Here is a 21,545-nt window from a genome sequence, read left to right on the forward strand (position 1 = left end):
ATGGGAGTAAACATTTAGTTTATGCTAATCCTAAAAACGGCTCACTACGGCGTTTTTTACCCAATAATTAGAGTAAGAGCTGTGTGTCTGTTTGCATTTTAAATGTGGCTACAGCTCTTCATAGTTGGTGTTCCACTAGACCTGTTCACCTATAAAAGTATTTCCCTTTTTTAGTTTTTAACTCTTATTTTTTATTATATTGAATAATTACGACATCTATCAGATGTCAAAGTGCAAACTGACGAATTCTAAGTAATCTAAATTAAACCCATGTATACAGCTGTGATTCGCTCTTTATCCTCCGTCTGCTGGTAGCCATGCTTCTGAAACTACACTAAAAAAGAATGTTAACTCATCACCTATGTGTCAAAAACTTTACAATAACCACACACTCAGAAAACACAGAAATCTGATTGTCACTTTATAAGCTCCTAGATCTTTTACAGGCCTTTTACCGGTTGCATTAAATGTTGCTTTGTAGCTCATGGGGTGCAGACATTTAGCTTAATCAGTGTCTTTCTGTGAACCCTGAAAAATTGGAAGAGAACATACCTACATATTATCGATTAATTTTATATAATAATCACACAAGTATTCTGCTTCCTGCCTCTAGTGTATTGTATGAATGGAAGGAAAGACTGAAACATGGCTGCCACATCATCCAGACAACACCAAGTGGTCGTCCAGCCAATATCAGCGGCAACTCCTCCCAGCGCATTTATGTCACCTATCGGAGGGCCCCCGAGATTCAGCCACATGCTGCCCTGGCTGTCACTGACATCTGCATCATCATTCCTAGCAAGGGAGAGACACCTCCACACACTTTCTGCAAGGTGGAGAAGAATCTGAATAGCAGCATGGTGAGAGACACTTGAATTAGAAACAAAAATTAGTTAGCCATTTTCAAAGGGTGTTCTTCAAAATGAAGGAACTAGATAACTGAGCTTAACATAGGGCATCCCCAAAATGCGTAATTCTTCATTAAGGATAAAGATGCTTCATCCTAGAGGATGAAAAGAAATATCTTTACTCACCGTCAGGCGGAGAGCAAGGACTAATGTATATTATTAATTTAATGTGCATTAATATTGGTTAAAATAACTGTTTTGACCACCCTGGGTGTTCATCTTTAAGATAACCTTATGTTCTGCATTTTTAGGAAGTGTGACAGAGTGAGCACAGGGCGATTCCTCTCACTTTTACATTACTAGGACTAACTCATAGCCTGTGTTGGAATGTAAGTTATTAACATAGTTGGAGGTTGCTTTTCTTTAAAGTTACCCTATTGTATTTTATATTGAGCAATCAGTTTGAAATTCAACATGTCAGGATATTCTTGAAATATACTTCAGAGTATTTGAAATAGTAAAATAGGCTTTGGAAACTAGTCAGCAATAAAAGGTGACATTGAGCCTTGTTTCCATGAGTGCTTCTGACCAAACATACTTAGATTAAGCTTTCTTTTGTTAAAGGACAGGAGCTGTGATGAAAAAAAAAAAACTCTACTTTACAGTAGAACTCCTGTGTGTCTTTTATGCTTTCATAAAAATATATTGTGTGGCAGGTCACTAGTATAATGTCGCTGAGATAATTGTTTTTTCTGTTTTTTAGGAGAGGTTTTAGCCCCTAAGTGAGGCACGCAAAACTGGCTAGTGTACCCAATCATGGGAAATAGTGTAAAACCTTCCTGTGTTGTCTCAGGAACCTTAAATGCTTCAGCTTTATGGCTTCTTCTCCAGAGTTTGGTTTTCTCTTTGCCCACTATTTACCCGCTTCTCTCCCTCTTCCACCCTCTTATATGCCTAACCACATGTTTGTACATGTTTCTTTGTAGGCGTTGTAATGACTGACATAATGCAATACCTAGCACCTCCCCCTAACCTTAACATTTACAAGTAAAGACCAACTGCAGCCCATATCCTAACTCTAACCTCACTTTTTTTATTTCATGAAAATAAATAAAAAGTGTCTCCCAAATGAATACAGTACATGTAAAATTCTAATATATGGTATGATAGAAGTTTTGGCTTTTTTTTAAGCTTGTTCTACGTTTGACATTTCTTATAGTTAATGTAGTTATATAGCTATACTCTCTCTCTCTGTGTGTGTGTGTGTGTGTGTCCAATTTTGTATCAGGAAATGTTTATGTTAGCATGTAAATATAAATTAACTTGTAGCGCATGAAAGAGAAGATTAAGACGCTTCAATAAAACAAGTGTTTTAGCTACACTCATTTTTTTGTGGTTAGGGTTACTGTGAAGGTAATTTTGATATTTAACCACAGTATGGAAATAGACTTCATGTCTCGCTTCTGGTTGCTAAAGTTTAATTTAAATTTTAGTTTCGAAAGATAGGCTTCTCGCACAGTGACTAATTTTGACAAAATAAAATGTTTGTCCCATATATTAATGCTTCTCTCTACATATTAATGGTTTTGTGAGGTGCAAATGAGCACACGCTACTTAAAGTGTCAAAAGTACATTTAACTGTTCTGCAGTATGAATGAATCAGTGCAAAATTTGCTGGATGAGTACAGGCTTAAGAATGTCAAGCAAAGCTGAATCAATTACTTGGGAGATCAGGCCCATTAGTTTATTAACTATAATTTTACTGTACTTTCTTGACCAGCCTACTCTCCTGACCACAACACAAAATCTGGAGTACTGTCAACAAGAAGATTAGATACACCCGATCCAACCAGACTGACGTACTAAAGGCCGCTATTAAAGCAACCTGATCTTCAGTAATGCTTCAGCAGTCCACCAGGCTGATCGCCTCCATACTACGCTGCATTAATGCAGTAATTTATGCTAAAGGAGTAGAAAATGTGGAGAACACTTTAAAAAAATATTTTGTTATTACATGAGGGTTGTAATTGAAATAATTTGATTATATAATAACATAATTATTATATTTTGAAGGGACTAACTGCAATACTGATCCACATTTGGTTGAACTTTGATTTATGCATTTTCTACTAACTTGCCTTATTTTTCTCTTCATCAGTGGGGCTCCTCTGTCTACCTTTGCTATAAGAAGTCTGTCACCAAAACCAACACAATAGCCTACAAAGCGGGTAAGCCTTCCAAATCCCATTACTACAGGCCCACACAGACCCATCTCTGTCTGTCCTCAGTACTTTAAAATGAAGGTTATTTGGAAAGTTGCACAACAATAAATGGAACCAGTTAAAATGCAAAAATGTAGTTTTCACATGATAGTTATTGCAATAGAAATAGTTCCTGTTTCTTTAATAGGTGCAACTGTGCTGTTGTCGATATGTCTCTGCAGAGAAGTATGTGCTACAGCAGGACATTCTGTTACAGCTGTGCTTTTCAGGCTTGTTGAAGCATGTTGATACCTCAGATTTGGAGTAATGAGAGAAACCTCTGCACGCCAATATTTTTCCGTTTTAAGGGGTATAAATGGTTGACATACGTTCATTGTTAATATGAGACTTATTTCACATTGTCACAGAGCCAGAAATACTGAAATATTATTTTCACACTTTTAGCTTGGGGTCATTGTGTTTGACCTATCCTAAGATGTACTGGCAGATCTTGTGTATATAGGCAGCAGACTGTGAATGGTGTAATCATATCAGTTTCTCACAAATGCCTTGGATGACTCAGCTCAGAGAAATGACATTAATTATTAACATTTTGGGTCAGCAAAAATACAGCATGCGTTTATTTAAAAGCAAGTTTGTGAAACAAATGTGTTTTATAAAATCTGACTTTATTTAGTATAGAAAAGTGCAGCAGTTAAGTCCAGAACTAATTCATTCAAACTAAGTCTGATTAATTGGGGGCTGTTTTCATTTTATAATGACAAATATTATTGAAGCACAATTAGCTGAAGCAGTGCATATAGTATATTACCTGGTGGGTATAATGTACTGTAGTCATGTGTTATGAGTGGAAATCCACAGTACATTCCAAAGTAAGTGAAAAAACAAACACACCTTTTATACAAACAGATCTTGTTTTAACTGTTGCCATTAAATTTTTCTACAGCCATCTTGTATGTTTATTGGATGTGTTCAAAAAGGACCTGAAAGATTATGACACTTTGTATTTTATCAGGTTAGACTATTGTGCCATTGGTGAAGATTAGACCACATTGACCAATCTAAAACCAAAAAATAGAAAAAGTGCCACTTTTTCTTACGACTACATGTTGTCACTTTTTCTACTGTTTTCTTGAAACTGCGTTTTGCACATTTGGTGCTTGTCAGTACAACTTTACAACTAGTACCTTAAGTAAGTATTAGATGTACTACAAAGTTATAAAGTATAAAATTAAATCAATATTTTGTTTGTTTATGTCTGCAGACACTGACTAATTAACCAAAACATATAATTACTATGGATCCGCAAGCATTTGTAGTTAACCACTGACTTACCAGTGGGGAAGTTGAACTTAGTGGCTCTCTAAATTGAATTCTCTTTTTTTTTTCCTGTTAGGTTTATTCTGCAGATATCCAGAGGAGGACTATGAGTCATTTCCTCTGCCAGAGTCTGTACCTCTCTTCTGCCTTCCAATGGGGGCTACAATCGAGTGTTGGCCAGCTAACACCAAGTACTCCCTACCTGTTTTTTCTACCTTTGTCCTCACTGGTGCTTCGGGAGAAAAGGTACAATAAAGAATAGATAGATTAGCTCCTTTGTTCTACTTTCTTTTGTTGCCTTTCATCCAACATTTGAGTAGCAGCATCAGATAAGTAAAGCTGCCTGTAACTGTTAAACCACATTATCAGATTGTAACTACCATCACCACAGCTGACACAGTGGGAAAGGAGAACCACATCCTACTCTGCATATGTGAAGAGAAAGTGGGACAGTATTCACCCATCTTAAAACACAGAAGAATCTGTAAATGTAGAATTCATTGCAGAGCTTCTGTATTGGATTGGTTTGGATTAGATTGTACAGGTGTACCTAATGAAATAGCCAATGAGTGTATGTGCATGATGAGACTGCAGTGATGTCTCTTTTTTTAGATAGAAATGAAATAACTGCAGATGTCGAGCAGTTTATCCAATCTGTTCCCTGCATCAGGTGTATGGTGCTGCCATTCAGTTCTATGAGCCCTACCCGCAGGAGTGTCTGACAGATCAGCAATGCTCCCAGCTGGGTCTCCTGAGCCTGGATCCACACAAACTGTCCTCCACCAACTCTATGGCAGCTGTCACCAATAATACTACCACCACCACCACCAACCTCCACTCTGTCTACACCAACAAGTGTATCTGTCTGCTCTCCCACTGGCCCTTCTTTGATGCTTTCCGCAAATTCCTAACATTCCTCTATCGCTACTCAATTTCTGGTCCTCATGCCTTGCCCATTGAAAAGTGAGTCCTTGATATTCTTGAAAATTGGTTTATATTTTGGTACTTTATATTTTTACCTAGCTTTATTAGTTTTGTATTAGTATTGCATGCAATTCATATTCTTCTCTCTTAATGTACTGCATTACTAGATTTGTCTCTTAAGACGAATACAGTTGTTTTAGTTTTGTTGGTGGCTGTAGCTCAGGGGGTAAGGCAGTTGTCCACAGACCACCGGGTCAGTGGTTGAGTCCCCAGTGGTGCAGTGCCGGTCCAAGCCCGGTAGAAATTAGGGAGGGTTGCCGCAGGAAGGGCATCCGGCGTAAAAACTGTGCCAAATCAACATGCGGACAATGATCCGCTGTGGCGACCCTGAACTCACAGGATAAGCCGAAAGGGCAAAAAAAAACAACAACAAAAAACTGTAGTTTTACTTTCAGTATGTGATAGAAGATTCCTGTTTTTTTTTTTTTTTTTTTTTTACTTTTAGCTCTAAGAAGGGATTGCCAGATAATGTGGCCAACCAGTGCTGTTTGTTAGCCTAATATTGCCTGAACTCTTCTTCTTTACAGGCATATCTCTCATTTCATGCACAAAGTTCCCTTTCCTTCCTCTCAGAGACCTCGCATTCTGGTGCAGGTAAGTTTCCTCTAATGTTTGTTTCATATGGTGCTTGTCACAACTGACTTAAAACTAAGTTGAAACTAAGAAATGTGATGACCCCCACATTTCTTGCAGACTTGGTGGCGACAATCGCTGAAGACCGATTGTTGATGCTATTGTTGTGTTGTGATGTTGTGTTGTGCAGGGATTTTGTGCTTGGATGTTTTTTTTCTCACTCTCCAGCTTTTCTACAGCTTTCCCCTCATGACAGCTTGATGTTGAGCCAGCCCGTGTCTTCTCCTTTACCACTCAGGTAAGAACAGCTTTATTGAGATTACTCTGGGGATTTGTGAATCTACTCTTTTTTGTATTAGTGTATAATATAATATGTATTTTGCTGTTGATTGACCCACAGATGCAGTGTATGCAACCGTATAGTTCATATAATGTATTTCATTTGTTAAAGAAAATTTCTGCATGCAAGTCCTGAATACTGTAAATCTTTTCTATATTATCAACGTTGAGTTTCTTTTATATACTTGGCAGTTGAATGCAGGGAATTCCAACATCTCATTAGAACCATTTTTTGGTGTAGCTCGAGTAACAAAGTGCTGTATAAAATAATTACTCTAACTATTCTTAATAATGTTGCTTTTGGTATTGGTGGTCTGAAGAGTATTTTGAAATCCAGAGTGTCATCAACAGCCAGTTAATAGGACATCATCCACTGTGTTTTTTGTAGTGGCTGTCGATTTTCTATGCTGCTTCAGAACCTCGGACCAGAAAATGCTGTCACCCTGCTTGTGTTTGCTGTCACAGAACATAAGATTCTGGTCCACTCTTTACGGCCAGCTGTACTGACCAGCGTCACTGAAGCTCTGGTGTCTGTGAGTTACTGCATTCAGCTGTACAGATTGGTTTTAGATCCTTTTAAGCTGGGACCACACCTCGTCTCAATCTGGCTTCTCATCTTTATGTCACTGTCCACATCTTTGCTCTTATGAAAGAGTTTTTCCCCTTTCTTTTAAATGTAGTTATAATATAGATACATATAGTACATTTCTGATAATGACAAATGCATTCTATAATGGAATTTCTGGAATGCCAGCGAATGTCTTGCATTCATTGGGGGATAGTTGTAAGATGTATAACAGTATAATATTAATGTGTTTAACCCTATGGAATAAAATGTCTGTTGGCTGTTAAAATTACAACTTCACAAATTCACTATAAGGGTACAGAAGAGCCCATCTTTTTTTAATTTCACATTTGTCATCCCTCTCAGATGATTTTCCCGTTCCACTGGGCATGCCCTTATATTCCTCTGTGCCCCCTGGCTTTGGCTGACGTGTTGAGTGCTCCCTGCCCATTTATTGTTGGAGTAGACTCTCGCTACTTTGACCTTTATGACCCCCCACCAGATGTGAGCTGCGTGGACCTGGATACAAACACCATTTTCCAGTGAGCACAATTGACAACACTTTGAGTATTTCATCTATAAGGGTGGTGATTCACACAGCACAATCAGCTAAAAGTACAACAATGTTGTCTTTGCTGAATTATTTTTTCCAGACTACATTACAGCTAGATCATGAGTTCTAAGTTTAGATACCAGACAATTTTCCTAAAGCATAGTTGGAAATGACAATTCTTCTAGTGTCACAAGAGGCTGAATTTTCTGATGCATAGCCAGTAATGGTTAACATTATTTTCGGCCTCATTTACAACCAGACAGTAATAAGGTAGTAAGTACTACCTGAACTTACCGCTGTCCATGTTGGTTTCGGTCTCTTAACCTCTCCAGAGCTCACTGTATGCTCTCCCTATCCAGCAATGAAGATAAACGTGCCCTCACATGGAAGATCCTTCCAAAGAAAGCCTGTAAAAACCTAATGAATGTGTTAAGCAATCTCTACCAGCAGTTAATTGATGGTAAGTACTGAGCTGGTATATAAGAGCTAGTGGAACTAATTGTTGTAAAAATGTGTCAGTTGTTGTATTCTTATGCTCAGAGGGTATGTGTGTACCCTATGAGCAGCTGTTTCCATTTAGCTAACTGCCAGTTAAATTTAAGGTTGTAATGCTAAATGGTGAGTAAAAATGCAAGCTAAAGGGAGCCAATCTCATCCTTCATTCTGTTCTGACTTTATTTGACTTGTCAGACCAAATTTCTGACTTTTAGTGTGATTAAAAATGTGGCTAGACAATGTCCTCAAAGATTGTGTTCTCTTTCATTCCTCACCTTTAATTTGGAATTCTGTTGTCACTGTCTTTGTCAGTTGTGCTCTATTCACTCTTCACTGTGATCTTCTCTATTTAGCAACAAATACCATTTAGCACAATTTCCTTTTAACCCATTTAATCCTCATGGACCTTTAGAAATTAAGATCAAGTTCAAGTTCAGAATCAAGTTTATTTATTTTAATTACACAGTAAGAGAACAATTAATATTTGAGCTATTCTTAAAATATTTAATTATAATCCAATCAATGCATTAACCTGACATGATGGTTTAACCACTACATTTTTATAAGATTTATGATATGTAGTGAGAGTTACATTTATTTTTGTTCTGTCTCAGGTCAGTACAAACCTGATGGGCTTTTGGAGCTGAGCATGAGTGATTCATCAGAGCTGAGCTGTGGAATAAGCCTTCACACTCTTGAGCTGGAGATCCAGGAAGCTTTCCTCCGATTCATGGCAGCCATTTTGAAAGGCTATCGTTCTTTCTTACGACCTATCACCCAGGCACCTTCTGAGAAAGCCACAGATGCTAGCTCACTTTTTGACTTACAAGGTACCTGCAATAGTTTACTCTGACCCACTGTAGCCAAAACACTCAAACCATCCATGCAGCTTCAGTGATTTAAAGCTTGACAGCCTCATCAAACTAACCCTTACCCCCCCAGAAAAAGAGATGGCCTTGTTTAATACATGAGGTTTCCCGCATGTTCATTGCTGAGTAAAAGCAAACACAAACTGCTTGCGTAGAGTTTGACATCAAGCTAGGGTTAGAGAATTCACTGCTGTTTGTAGGTGGAAGGTAAATGAGGTAGTCAGCTAGCACTGCAGCTAACTGACTAGTCCTACAGACTAAAGTTACAATAAACTTAACTTTTTAAAAAAATAGATAGAATATTATAGAAAAATTGCATCAAAATCATACTTCTTTCGTAGTAGTCTATAAATTGTTCTTGTCAATAATTACCATTTTTTATTTAGGGAGATTGGTTTAGAAACTTTATTTAGTAAACTTGCTGTTATATATTCAAAATCTTCAAATCTTGTAACTTTCACAAAGGTAAAATATTGAAACTAACATAATGCATTGATATTCTTAGGGTTCTTGAAGAGCCGCGACCGTTCACACCAGAAGTTCTACTCACTGATGACCAAGACCCAGATGTTCATCCGCTTTATTGAGGAGTGCTCTTTTGTCAGCGACAAAGATGCCAGCTTGGCCTTCTTTGACGACTGTGTGGACAAAGTGAGCTTGTTATTCATAAAATCTGCTATATATCTACATTTTAATTCTGATATTGTGGAAATTATTTTTCGCATAAAAATCTGTCCCATGGGTCTTTTCTTTTAATTTGGTGCTTTAGTAGTATTAGCAGGTTCCTCTCTATCTTGTTATTTCACCTGTCTTCAACCAATCCTTCTTTGGTTCTCTCGCCTTCTGATTTCTTTGTTTTTCTCTTTCCCCTTTTGCCTCCATTTGTGAACAGCTCTACAATTCAGAGCAGAGTTCAGACAAAGGAGGCAAGGTACAATAAGTCTATTACTACTAGTTGTATCTTACCTGCCTTGTGTACACTTTGTTTCCACATGTGCATGGTCCTAGTAAACAAAATTACTTGAAATTGAAGTAGGTTCTACAGAAAACAGAATTTCTCTCCTATTTGATGCCTCGCTACTCCTACAGCTTCTGTTTGAGTGTTCATGTTGGTTTTCCCATCCACTTGTCAGTGTGTAATTTAAATTACTTTCTTATAATCAAAATGTTGTCACATTTATAGAGTTAATCTATTAATAAATATTGGAATAAGTCCAGTGAGTAAGCACGTTTTGGCTCTTCAGTAATTTCTGAAGCAAGTTTTTTGTGTGTCCCCTAGGTTCTTATTCTTTAGTGTGACAATTTGAAGAACCTTTGATAGACTGTAAGAGTATCATCCCTGCTCCCCTAGGTGTTTTTTTGAATGTTTGAGCCCATGTGTTTCATCATATGTTTGTTGAAGGTTAAGTTTTGTGTGTTTGCGTTTCAGACAGCCACACAGTATGACACAGTTTGACACTAATAATACTCTGAAATAGACTTAGCTCTCCTTGTATGATGTTTGTCTGTGTGTGTGTACGAGAGAGAGAGAGAGCCTGTAATTGAGGCATAGTGGAAGTGGAGGCAGTGGTCAACATCCACAGCCTCCATTTCCTCCATTTCCTGTGTTGCTAGACCTCTGTATTTTAGCACTGTGGCACTGAAGCTCTGCCAGCCCACACACTTATTGTAACACACACTTGGAACAAAAACACACAGCAGCTAGCAGGTTAAAAAGTAGGTAATTGAAAAAGAAAACTAATTAAATCTAGTATATGTATAATAAAACAAAGTATTCATACAGATTATTTAACTGTGTAAAAATGCAATAAAGGAAAAACTAAACAAAAACATTTGTGGGTTTGTTAGTAAATCAAAACTACAACTTAAAGGGTGAATAGATAATTTATTTAACATATAAAATATCATTATTCTTACCTGTACAATCGAGGAGAAAGGCCCAGTCCACATGTGATTATTTTTTGTTTTGAACAAACCCTCTAATTAGCATTGTTAAAAAACTCCTCATCCTCATGAAATGCAAACACACTGCCAAGAGCTGTGGTCATGTTTACTATAAAATAATAAGAAAATAACCTTTTATTTGTCTTATTTACTACTTCTTTGCTATGTAAAGTACCTGTATAGATGTACAAGACTAAAATATGATAATTCGCCATTTTAATGTTTCTGAATGGAATATAATGAATAATATAGGCTAAGACCGCTCATGAATTAAAATCAACATACTCTCTTGGTATCTACATCTGCCCTGGAGTGGTTCTCTTATTTCTCATCTGAAAATGTGTTTTATGGCATACTCCAGATTTCTATGGTCCCATTCTGGGTTTGCCTTATGTGCTTATATGCTTCCTTTAGCATTTAGGACCAAATACAGAGTCATAGGTTCAGACATAATAAGAGTTTAAAATTTTACTAGTTGCCTTAAGAAGATTCATTGCATTTAAAAGCTTCTTTAGCTTATTTGGACAGACATCCCCTCCCCAGCCCTTTTATGTCACCTAATAATGTATAGTGTTCCCAGAGGAAGTGCATCCACAGTGGGTCAGTCTCTTTTTAGTGGGAGTCGTACAGAATCATGCTACTTGGCTCTCTCAAGCAGCGTTTCTTAGGGTCTCTCCCAATGCTCATAATTGCTAACTTGTGTACTACACAGATGTTTTATACAGATATAAATATACCATTATTAAGCTTGAGTTTTAGTTGGTTTTTTTTTTGTCCTTTCGGCTTATCCCGTGAGTTCAGGGTCGCCACAGCGGATCATTGTCCGCATGTTGATTTGGCACAGTTTTTACACCTGACACCCTTCCTGACACAACCCTCCCCAATTTCTAGCGGGCTTGGACAGGCACTGCACAGCTGGGGATTGAACCACTGACCCTGTGCTCCGTGGACGACTGCCTTACCAACTGAGCTACATCCGCCCCCACGCTACATCCGCCCCCATGCAGCTTTGAGTTTTGGGTAGTTCATTAAAAAAATTCATTTGGAAATATGTCGCTAAAGCAGGTGCTTGAACAGCTAATACAGCAACAATTTGTAGTGGGACAGAATCTTCTCCCTTCAGAACTACTCACGCTTTCTTGGGTTTATCCCAGAAAGCCTGTGTAACTCAATGTTGCAAACATTGTGGTTTAGCCTGTGCTCAGAGAACCATCAAAGAACATTATTTTAGCATTTAATAGGCTGTATTAGGCAAATAAGATATAATTTTTGTTTTCTTAGTCATAAAGGCTTTAGACTGCATCAAAGAAGACTTTGGGAAGCCAACCAACAGACACTTAGTTAGTTTCTTAGTTAGAAAACGTAATGTTTATTAGCTCCTCCGACATTGCTTTAGTAAAATACACTGCCGGGCCAGAAAAATTACCACCTAGTTTTGACTAAGCAAATAGGTAAGAGTCTACCATTGTAAAATTACTGCAGGTGGTCAGTATGTCTGAGCTGCAACGAGTAGATTCCCATTTCAACAATCAAGTTGGAAGTCATATTTTGTGGTTGTGGAAAAGATGTAAGTCTGTGGGTTGGGTTTGCTACCACAGACTCCAGACCTTAACCCCATTGATAATCTTTTGGATCTGCTGGATACTTTATGCAGTGTTCTGCCTCTCCCATCATCAGTACAAGATCTTGGTGAGACATTATTGCAATTCTGGATGTAAATAAACACTGCCATGAAACTGCATGAGCTTATCAGTACGCTGCCACAGAAAACAATTTTGGGCCCTTTTATATTAATTATTGTACACGTTTTGGTTTTGCCATAATTGCCATAGTATTGTTTACTACTGTTGTTGTCAGTGTTTGTTTAAAATACATTGTTTTCTTAGTGGAGCACTTTTTCTTTTTGTTTTTAAGTCTCTTTAGCCTCTTTCACAGATGCACTGGAATCCTGCAGTTCTCCTGACTTTGTCCAAAGAAGGTGTATGTGAGAATGTCTGAGTGACACACGGCAGTTGAGCCATTAAAAACTTTAATTTTTTACATGCTTGGCTCTTTCCCACAGGCACATTTTTTAAAATTAAATTGTACAGGTTTTCAGGTGTGTGTGTGTGTCTGTGTGTGTGTGTGTGCGTGTGTGTGCTCGTGCGCGTGTGTGCGTGCGTGTTTATAATGATGGAGGAGGGTTGCATAGAAGCAAAAACAAGGAGAAAGGGATGCACTCGAGAAATCTAGGTCACTTGGTGGCACCCTCCCTGAGCTCTCCCAGACTCATTCTGTCACGTTCTGCTATGATAGTGATAGTTACAAAGATGTTTTAAAAATCTTCAGTAATAGTTTATTAAAGGTGAATCTGTGTCAGTCAGAAATCCAAATACGCAAACAATGTAAAGTCTCTCCTGTATGATATAATACTCATTGTTTCCATCAGCTATGATAAATTAAGGGTCATTTTACCAGCTGTTTTTGTTTGTGCATTTGGTCTGCAGATTGACAGTGACAAGTCAGAGGAGACCAGGCTAATAGAGACTGATGAATCCCAGCGGAGTGAGCACACAGTCTTCATCACCCCTCCGGAGCTGCCTCTTTTGCCCGATGGGGAGGAATATCCTCTACTGTACAGGTTTACAAAAAATTATTCTCAAACGGTACAAAAAATGTCATAAATTAATATTTGATCTTTGCCATTTTGCATTGGATCACTGGAAGCACTCTTTCACACCACAAATTATTAAATGTTTTGACTTGACCATGAATTATAAGTTAAGTTAATTGACCATTTATCAGACAACTTTGCATTACTTTGCTATACATTTACTAATGGTAGTATGAGTAACATCCCCTACCCCCTACTAAATTGATCTTAAAGTTGATTAATTCATCCTTGTAAAAGGGACAGCAGATGTCCATCTCCTTTACTAAGACCAAAATGTGGACACTACTGCTGAACTTTACAAATGTGAATATGTTCCATTTATATTCTCCGGTGTTGTTTGCTCTGCCATGTTATTTTATGCAAAGATGTCATTTTAAAAACAATAAAAATTATTCATAATGACCAGCAGCTATAGCAAAGCAACCATATTTAAGATTGGTGTAACCTTAAAATCATTTGTTAGAATTTACAAAAGTTTTGTTATTCTTTGCACTCAATGCTGGTTGGCCTCCTGTTTTTCCATGTGGTCAGCTAAGAACTTTGAGTTTTTTTAAGTATCAGTTTTGGAGCAGGGCCAGCCCTTCTGTGTGCGGTGATGTAAAACTCCCTTAACTGTAGAATGTGACTATGGTGTTCCAACAATCACCAGTTCATGGCCATGATGGTTTGTAAGTTTTTTCCAGACCATCTGAACCAGTGTCTTATTAGCAGAGGGAAATTGTTTGGGTCTTCTTCCAGGCTTTGGAAAGTGTCTGAACTTCCCAATAAGTTGCGTTTATAGTAATTGTTTGAATTAAGGATCTCAGGATCTGTAGTTGTTTAGAAGTGGCTCCAGGAGTCATTCCTTTCTTGAGTTAATCTACTATCTTCTTAGTCTGATTTGCACTGAGCTGCTCGGACAGAGAAGCCATCATCAGTAGTTAATCATGATCATTAACTGGAAGTGAATAGGACTTGCCAAGGTAAAGCACCACTCATTTCATAACCTGAGTGGCTGTGTAGCTTTGACCATGTATGTATATATATTGGAGTTTGTGTTAATATGAGAAAAAGTCTAGCATTTAACCCATGTTGAACATTGCCCTTAATTAAAAAAACATTCCAAAAAATAATTTAAAGCTCAATATTGCCATGACAGTCAGTTACTGGAGAGCGTATGTAAACTAGTATTGAGTAAAACCGTGTGCCTTCTGTCACTATTCTTTAGCTACGACGGTTTCCCAGTGTTATGTCTTGACCTGTTTGACCCAGTGGAGGGCCTGAGGACCCCTTCCTCCCGCCTTGCTGCCAGACACAGCTGTCCCACCAGTCCTGCTCCCATGTTTAGACGCACAAAGCAGGTTTGAACAACACACTCAGTAACTCTGCTGTAACAATGTTTAAATGAGAGCAAATGTCTTGGTTGTACAAAATTTTATTTTGATTAAATAAAATTCATCCAAATAAATCCAATTGTGCACTAACAATTCAGTGTTCTGAACTGCCTTAAACAATTCACAGGTGTAAAAATGGAAAGGAAATGCAATTGTTATTTCTACTGCAGGGGTTGTCAGGATATTGTTCTCTGGTGTGGGGATAATATGGAGTAGAAAAGAGTAGGAAAGAGTTGAAATAATCTAGATTTTACTCTAGACCAGAGTTAAAGTGACAGCTGCTTTGATGATTTGGATTGGTGTTTCACACTCAAGTAAAACATATTGTCAAGCTTTTTAAAAACACATTTTCTTTATTATTCCTTTCACCCAAAGGAAATCAAATTGGCCCAGAAGATAGCTAAGAAGTATTCATCCATCCCGCAACTGTGGTCCAAGTGCCTGCTTCGTCATTGCTATGGTCTATGGTTCATCTGTTTTCCAGCATATGTAAAGGTGTGCCACTCCAAGGTGCGGGCACTTCGCACTGCTTACGACGTTCTTAGGAAGATGCAGGCAAAGAAACTGCAAGCCCCCGATGAGGTACGTTAGCCATTTCCAAAAAAATAGTTGCTTGGCATTTATTTAAACATGCATGATATTATGTTATACTTTTTTTTTTTTTTTTTTTTTTTTTTTAAGCTTAATTCTGTTCAGCCAAACAGAAACTAGATATGCTAATTTTAACTTATAGGTCAGGGTCACACTAAATGACCCTGACCTTTTTCTTCAACAAGGTAGATTTTGGAGGTTGTTAACTTTCTACTAAAACAGTCATGCATCTATAAAATACAGGTCTGCTACCGGGTACTGATGCAGCTCTGTGGACAGTATGGTCAACCTGTCCTAGCAGTTAGGGTCCTCTTTGAGATGAAGAAGGCTGGAGTCCACCCCAATGCCATCACTTATGGCTATTACAACAAGGTACCCTTTTAAACGTGAAATAATAATATAAAGCTGACAAAAACTACTACTATAATAACAATAACCACTATCACACATGCAATTTACACTTGCTTATTTGGTAAAAAGAAGATCTATTTTAAGTTAGGTTAGACTCCCAAATACTACATTGTACTTCTATTGTATGTGGGGTATTTCTGAACTTAGGTGTGTATGGAATATCCTGCTGGTTATTCTTCAAGTTTGACTGATTTTTGAACACAAGTGCAGTATGTCACTGTGTTTAGTATCAAATGTGAGTATAAGTATATTATTAAAAAATATGCTTTTATAAAGTCAATATTAAGCTGTGTATGTACTATTACTAGTACATACTAGTACATGCTAATAGTACTCAAGCATACTAGTACTATTACTTGGAAAGATTCTGAAGTAGTACTACTGTGTCTTTGATTACTTTACATGAAATAAAGTAGATTAATGTCAAATGAAATGACTTCATGACTTGTCAAATGACAAGTGAAGCCATGCCCTTGATTAAAAAAGCAGAGAAACTGTAGAATGTATTATAAAGCACATTGAGTGCAGACTGGATGCTGATTATTCATGATTCCCAACAGCTGCATAAATTATTGCACATAAATATAACACCACTTTATTGCATTACTGTATTGCATTATAACACCACTGCATTACACCACTGTATGCCGCTATGTAATGGATAAAATGTTTCAGATAAAAAAAATTATAATAAAAAAATTAGGTGCCATTTCCAGTCCCCTGGCCCTGCCAAGGTTGTAATGTCTTGTGTGTGATCAGACCCAGGATGACAGGCTCAAAAGTAAAGTTGCTGATGTGGGATTAGGTTATCTGGATACAAGGTTACTCGGGTGTGATCCAACACCTTGTACGATCTTATTACATCTAAAAATAGAAGGTTGGACATGGATGGCTCATTTCTCTATTTGCAAAAATGGTATTCACTGCAGCTGTTGCAGATTGTGTGCATGTGAACAGTATGTATTCGTACCAGTATACTTTGTTTGTTCTGAAATTCAAATGGTCTTTACTTGTGCACAACTGAGTTGTTGTTGTGCAGAACAATTCAAAACATCATACTGATGCAGTAGAATCAGATATTTTTCCTTTTTTAATGCCCTTTGTGTTACAACTATAAGAAACACAAAACTTCTATAACAAAAAGGCTCACACAAATTGGTAACAAGACTCATGACTCAAAAACAAGACTGGTCAGAGACTTGGTAATTTAGCAGCAACATTTTCCTTTAATTTGTCTTATCTCAGTCTCTCCTCTCTTTTGGGTATTGTTTCTCATCCCACATCTTTTCTGTGTCTTTTACCTGTGTTTAGGCAGTGTTAGAGAGCACGTGGCCCTCCAGCACCAGAGGAGGATACTTCCTATGGATGAAACTTAGAAATGTAATTTTGGGTGTTGCACAGTTCAAACAGGCACTACGACGGCATGTTCCCCCCACCCAAAGCCCACTTTCAGGTAACTGTGATCAAAAACACTCTGTTTAAGGACAGGATTGCTGTTGTTTTCACACTAAACTATGGCTGTTAAGTTAAATATCTAATGCATGCACCCATGATGATCCCATAAACTTGACACATTTTCATTTCAGCAGATATTATATTGCATGTTTTTGTCTGCTAAAGCTTGACCTGTGATCAGAAAAAAATATTAAGGAGAGATTTATAGTAGTTGCATTAATTTAATGAAATATTATTAGGTATCCATCTACTGTATGATGGGAGACCTTCTTTGCATCATATATTGCATAAAGCAGTAAGGTCAGCATTACAGGCAGAGCAGATGCTTACAGTGAGAATAACATCAAAAGATTTATTCAGATCTAGAGCAACTATGAACACCACACAGTAGTATCACAACCTCAGGGCTGTTAATGATAATGTTAATATTCATATTGCTTTTATTAGTGTTTTTAGTAGTTACATGTTGCGTCTGGACATTGTTAACTATAATTGCACTTGGTATGACAGCAACTAATACAACCAAAGGTAAAAAAAAATATTACTAGTCTAACCTATTTATTTAATAATTAAATTAAATAGATGATGGCACAATGGTAACACTGTTGCCTCGCAGCAAAAGATTTTGCTGGGAAAGTTTGTTGAGTTTGCATGATCCCTCCCTCCATGGCTACAGTATGTGGGTTTTTCTGGGTTTTTCAGTTTCCTCCCACATTTCAAAGACATGGATGATCATAGGTGTTAATAAGAGTGTGAATGATTGTTGTGTCTCAGCCCTGTGATAGACTGACAACCCCCAAGGGTACCCCCAATGCTATGTCATGTGGTACCTCCAGTCCCCCATGACATAGCATTACCAGTATAGCTAATGAATGAATAGATGCAGCTTGAGAACTTAAAGGACAAATTCAAGGATAATATTATAAACAACATGTGATCCTGCTACAGTGTCAAACAAATAGATCTATGTTGAGAAAATGTCTAACTATCAAACTATTGAATTATTATTGAAATTTTTAAACCACCTCGTTTTGCAAACTTAATTTGTTGTTTGCAGAATAATTAAAAGGTAAAACCTTGAAATACCTGTGTGGTGTTTACTTTTCTATATGCCAGTGAACATCTGCACACCCAGTGCATGTAATCCCGCTTGTTAACCCCTGATTTTTTTCAGGAAGTGCTTGATATTTGTTATAAAATTATGTTGTTGAACATTCATCACCTGAAAAAAGTGATTTAAAATAAAGGTTCCTTTAAAACTTGCTCATCTAAACAGACTGCTGAGAGACCCAAATGACAGTTGAATTTCTCTTAATTTTGATCATGCCTTTGATCACATAATTATAAATGACAGATTATCATGCCGTCACATCTGTGTGTTGCAGTGTTTACCGCCAAAGACATTATCAGTTCTTTATTTTACTGATTTTGTAATTTTCCATCCCTCAGAAAAGCAAGTTAGATTTAACATTGATGTTAAAATAATGCACATTAAAAGTTTAGGTTGTTTTCTTTGGTTTAAAATCACCTGTTGATTGATAGAAAAACCCTTTTTATCCCAAGTAAATATGTACTATCTATGTTTATTTGATTAGACAAAGTTTAGATATGTGCATTGTCACCTGTCCTGCTGTGGGCTGACCAAAAGATCAGGCTGCAACCAGTTCACATAAGAACTTTCCTAAGCCTCAGCCTTTTTAAATTACAATTACAGAAGTAAGACATCAAATAGATGGTATTTTTTTTTCATTGAAACCACCGTAGAATTTCAATGCTTTTAAACAGATTTTATACTTACTTGTTAGTACTTAAAGATTAAAATATATATTAGAATAAACACAACACTTAACCCCTTGCAGAGCGGAATTGGCATTTGGCCTTCTTTAAATCCATGTTGTCTTTGGGCAGATGGCAGCGACCTGGATGCTGTGAGTCATTGCAGTTTGGATAGCTCTGCTGACACTAACCTGGCCGAGCAGTGTCCCTACGCCACTGACTCCATCAAAGTAGACCCCACTGATGATAGATCTAGCACAGGTACACTCAACATGGCTGCTGCTTGACTCCATTTTTAACAGGCAGCCATTTTGTCATACATCTTTTACTTTTTTTCAATTACATTTTTATCCTCCTCCTCCTCCTCATTTGTCCCACGTGCTGATTTTTCCCTACCTCCTCTATGTCTATTTTTTACACCTTCCTTTCATCATTGTTGTCCATTCATGCCTCTCCCTGTTTTTTGGCTTTGGTTTTTGCTCTGCTCCACTGTGTCTGTAACCCTGCCCTTCACTCTGGTCCTGCCTGTGTTGCCCTTGCATGCAGTCAGCTGTGGGGGCTGCAGAGTGGGTGCCAAGGCCACGGTGGCCCACTCACACTGTGGGGGTTCTGAGCTTAGAGAAGCCACCCACCACCCAGGTAAACGACTTTCTCAACCTGTGTCTTTGGTTCCATTTCTCTCTCATCTCATCTGCTCTGCAACGTTATCATTCTGTGACATCTTTAGCCCCTCTCCGTGTCACGCAGAGAATTTCTCTCTGCATGTGACCTTGCTTCCTTATTCTTTCCACTGTGACATTTCTCTATCCAATACAGCACAGTCTGGTGCTCACCCCTCTTTTGCATTCTTTCTTCTTTCCTTCACAACGAAGTGATTTGTCATTGTCAATTATGGCAAGTAATTACCAGAGGCACATTCTTTTTGATTATGGAAATAATTTCAATCATTGTGATGGCACCTCTGCAGGAGACATTGTCTTGCATGTAGAGAGCTTGAGAGACAAACACAGCTCACAGCACAGCAGGAGGGACAGAATGTGCACTGTATTAAAATTATATTTCTGCCATGCATTTTGTCACCTGCCATCAGTTGTAAGTTGCTCCACATTGTATCACATCCAAGCCATGCAGTCTTACGCTTTATTTAGAAATGGCCGGAAAAGTTCATGGAAAAGATGAATTAGGAGAACAAATATTCAGACAGCTGGTTGCCTGGAGATGTAAAGTAGGGAAGTTATACAGACAGATGGAAGAATCAGGCTGGAGTTTTGGCAGTTTTTATCTGTAGCTTTAAGTGTAACCATCAATTTCATTGTCAGCTGTAAAACTGCAGTTTGTTTCTTTACAGGAACTGTAAATCATTGCATGCCCTGAGGATGGTTCTTTTATCCTTTGTTTAGCAGTCTAATATTCAGTAAACAAAAGGAATGTTGTTTTCTCTTATGAATTATTTAATTACCCTTCCAGTGCAAACGTACAGTAGATCATAATTTTACATCAAAAAGCTTTTCTTTGGCCATGTTCATTTGCTGCTGTGACACTTAAGTACTCGTATCTCAAATCTAAACAGGAGAGGTTTTACGTACATTGTTTTTGAAGTGCAAAAATTCAGAGATAACATTTGTGTGCCTTGTTATTGATCCTCTCTGTGCATAGAATGTAATCTGTGTTTTACATTTCTGTATTTTTGTGATTTAATATCAGTGTCCTCTTTCTTCCTTCTTATTGGCATCTGTCTTTTTCTTTTGTTCTCTAGGAGAGCAGTCAGATTTGGGTTATAATTCACTGTCCAAAGAGGAGGTTCGGCGAGGTGACCCCAGTGCCCAGGACACTGCCCCTGACAAAGATACTAAGAAGGAGAGCGACTGTAGTTCCTGTCAGTGTTGTGTTTGATCTGATACCACCTGATATTTATTCCTATTGTAACCTCAAAAAAATGTGCTTGGCAACCTTTTAGCCACAAAGGATTTCCTCTTGATCTTTCTATCTTCACTAGAGATGTTTCATTCTTTAGGTTTCTCATGAACATCAAAGCATTTCAAACATGCATGTGTTTGTCCTTGAATGGCTTTTTTAATAACAGTACCGTGTTTCACGTTGTGCATATACAAACAGTAAAATGATTTTAAATTGTAATTTCTGTGTTTGTAGTATCAGAGACAGAGAGCACAAAGGGAAGTAAAGACTGCATTCCTGAGGAGGTCCATTCCTATTTCAAACACCGTGTTATTGTGCGAAGCAGCTGCCCATATGAGGATTCATCCTGTAAATCCAAGAGCTCTGCAAGCACAGGTAAAGAAGAAAATATAAAGACAGTCAGTAATCTTGAAGTGATACATTAGTTATTAGTTAGATTGTTATTTTTCTGTCTCAACATTCCTCATCACAAAAAAATATTCTTCTAGATAATTTTGTAATAATGTTAGTTTTTGTTATAGCTGTTGAATTAATTCAGTACCCATAAGTTCAACTGCTGTTGAACAGGGTTTTCTCAAGATTGTGAGATAATTTGTCAGCTCATGCAACAGAATTTTTCTTGGCTTTACATAGGCATGACTTTTAACCAAAAAGCCT

At 37.6% G+C, this 21,545-nt stretch overlaps 1 protein-coding gene across 18 annotated transcripts in view; it reads left to right on the forward strand.

The window, feature by feature from the left end:
• Positions 1 to 21,545, forward strand: part of LOC137115855 (C-myc promoter-binding protein-like) — a 49,568-nt gene that overhangs the window by 16,868 nt on the left and 11,155 nt on the right. For 2 of the 18 annotated variants that reach the window (XM_067495519.1, XM_067495521.1), the window contains exons 3-23: positions 614 to 860; positions 3,007 to 3,076; positions 4,467 to 4,636; positions 5,061 to 5,353; positions 5,902 to 5,968; positions 6,187 to 6,245; positions 6,675 to 6,819; positions 7,218 to 7,393; positions 7,737 to 7,864; positions 8,514 to 8,729; positions 9,274 to 9,419; positions 9,661 to 9,699; positions 13,199 to 13,332; positions 14,573 to 14,705; positions 15,114 to 15,320; positions 15,573 to 15,701; positions 17,052 to 17,193; positions 19,104 to 19,232; positions 19,518 to 19,610; positions 20,728 to 20,847; positions 21,123 to 21,263. In XM_067495519.1, coding sequence (XP_067351620.1) covers positions 614 to 860; positions 3,007 to 3,076; positions 4,467 to 4,636; positions 5,061 to 5,353; positions 5,902 to 5,968; positions 6,187 to 6,245; positions 6,675 to 6,819; positions 7,218 to 7,393; positions 7,737 to 7,864; positions 8,514 to 8,729; positions 9,274 to 9,419; positions 9,661 to 9,699; positions 13,199 to 13,332; positions 14,573 to 14,705; positions 15,114 to 15,320; positions 15,573 to 15,701; positions 17,052 to 17,193; positions 19,104 to 19,232; positions 19,518 to 19,610; positions 20,728 to 20,847; positions 21,123 to 21,263 — 2,984 coding nt within the window. The remainder of the gene's footprint in view (positions 1 to 613; positions 861 to 3,006; positions 3,077 to 4,466; positions 4,637 to 5,060; positions 5,354 to 5,901; positions 5,969 to 6,186; positions 6,246 to 6,674; positions 6,820 to 7,217; positions 7,394 to 7,736; positions 7,865 to 8,513; positions 8,730 to 9,273; positions 9,420 to 9,660; positions 9,700 to 13,198; positions 13,333 to 14,572; positions 14,706 to 15,113; positions 15,321 to 15,572; positions 15,702 to 17,051; positions 17,194 to 19,103; positions 19,233 to 19,517; positions 19,611 to 20,727; positions 20,848 to 21,122; positions 21,264 to 21,545) is intronic. The other 16 variants (XM_067495520.1, XM_067495524.1, XM_067495527.1 and 13 more) reach the window with 11 other exon arrangements.

The sequence above is a fragment of the Channa argus genome, chromosome 2, assembly GCF_033026475.1.
Source record: "Channa argus isolate prfri chromosome 2, Channa argus male v1.0, whole genome shotgun sequence".
Lineage (NCBI taxonomy): Eukaryota > Metazoa > Chordata > Actinopteri > Anabantiformes > Channidae > Channa > Channa argus.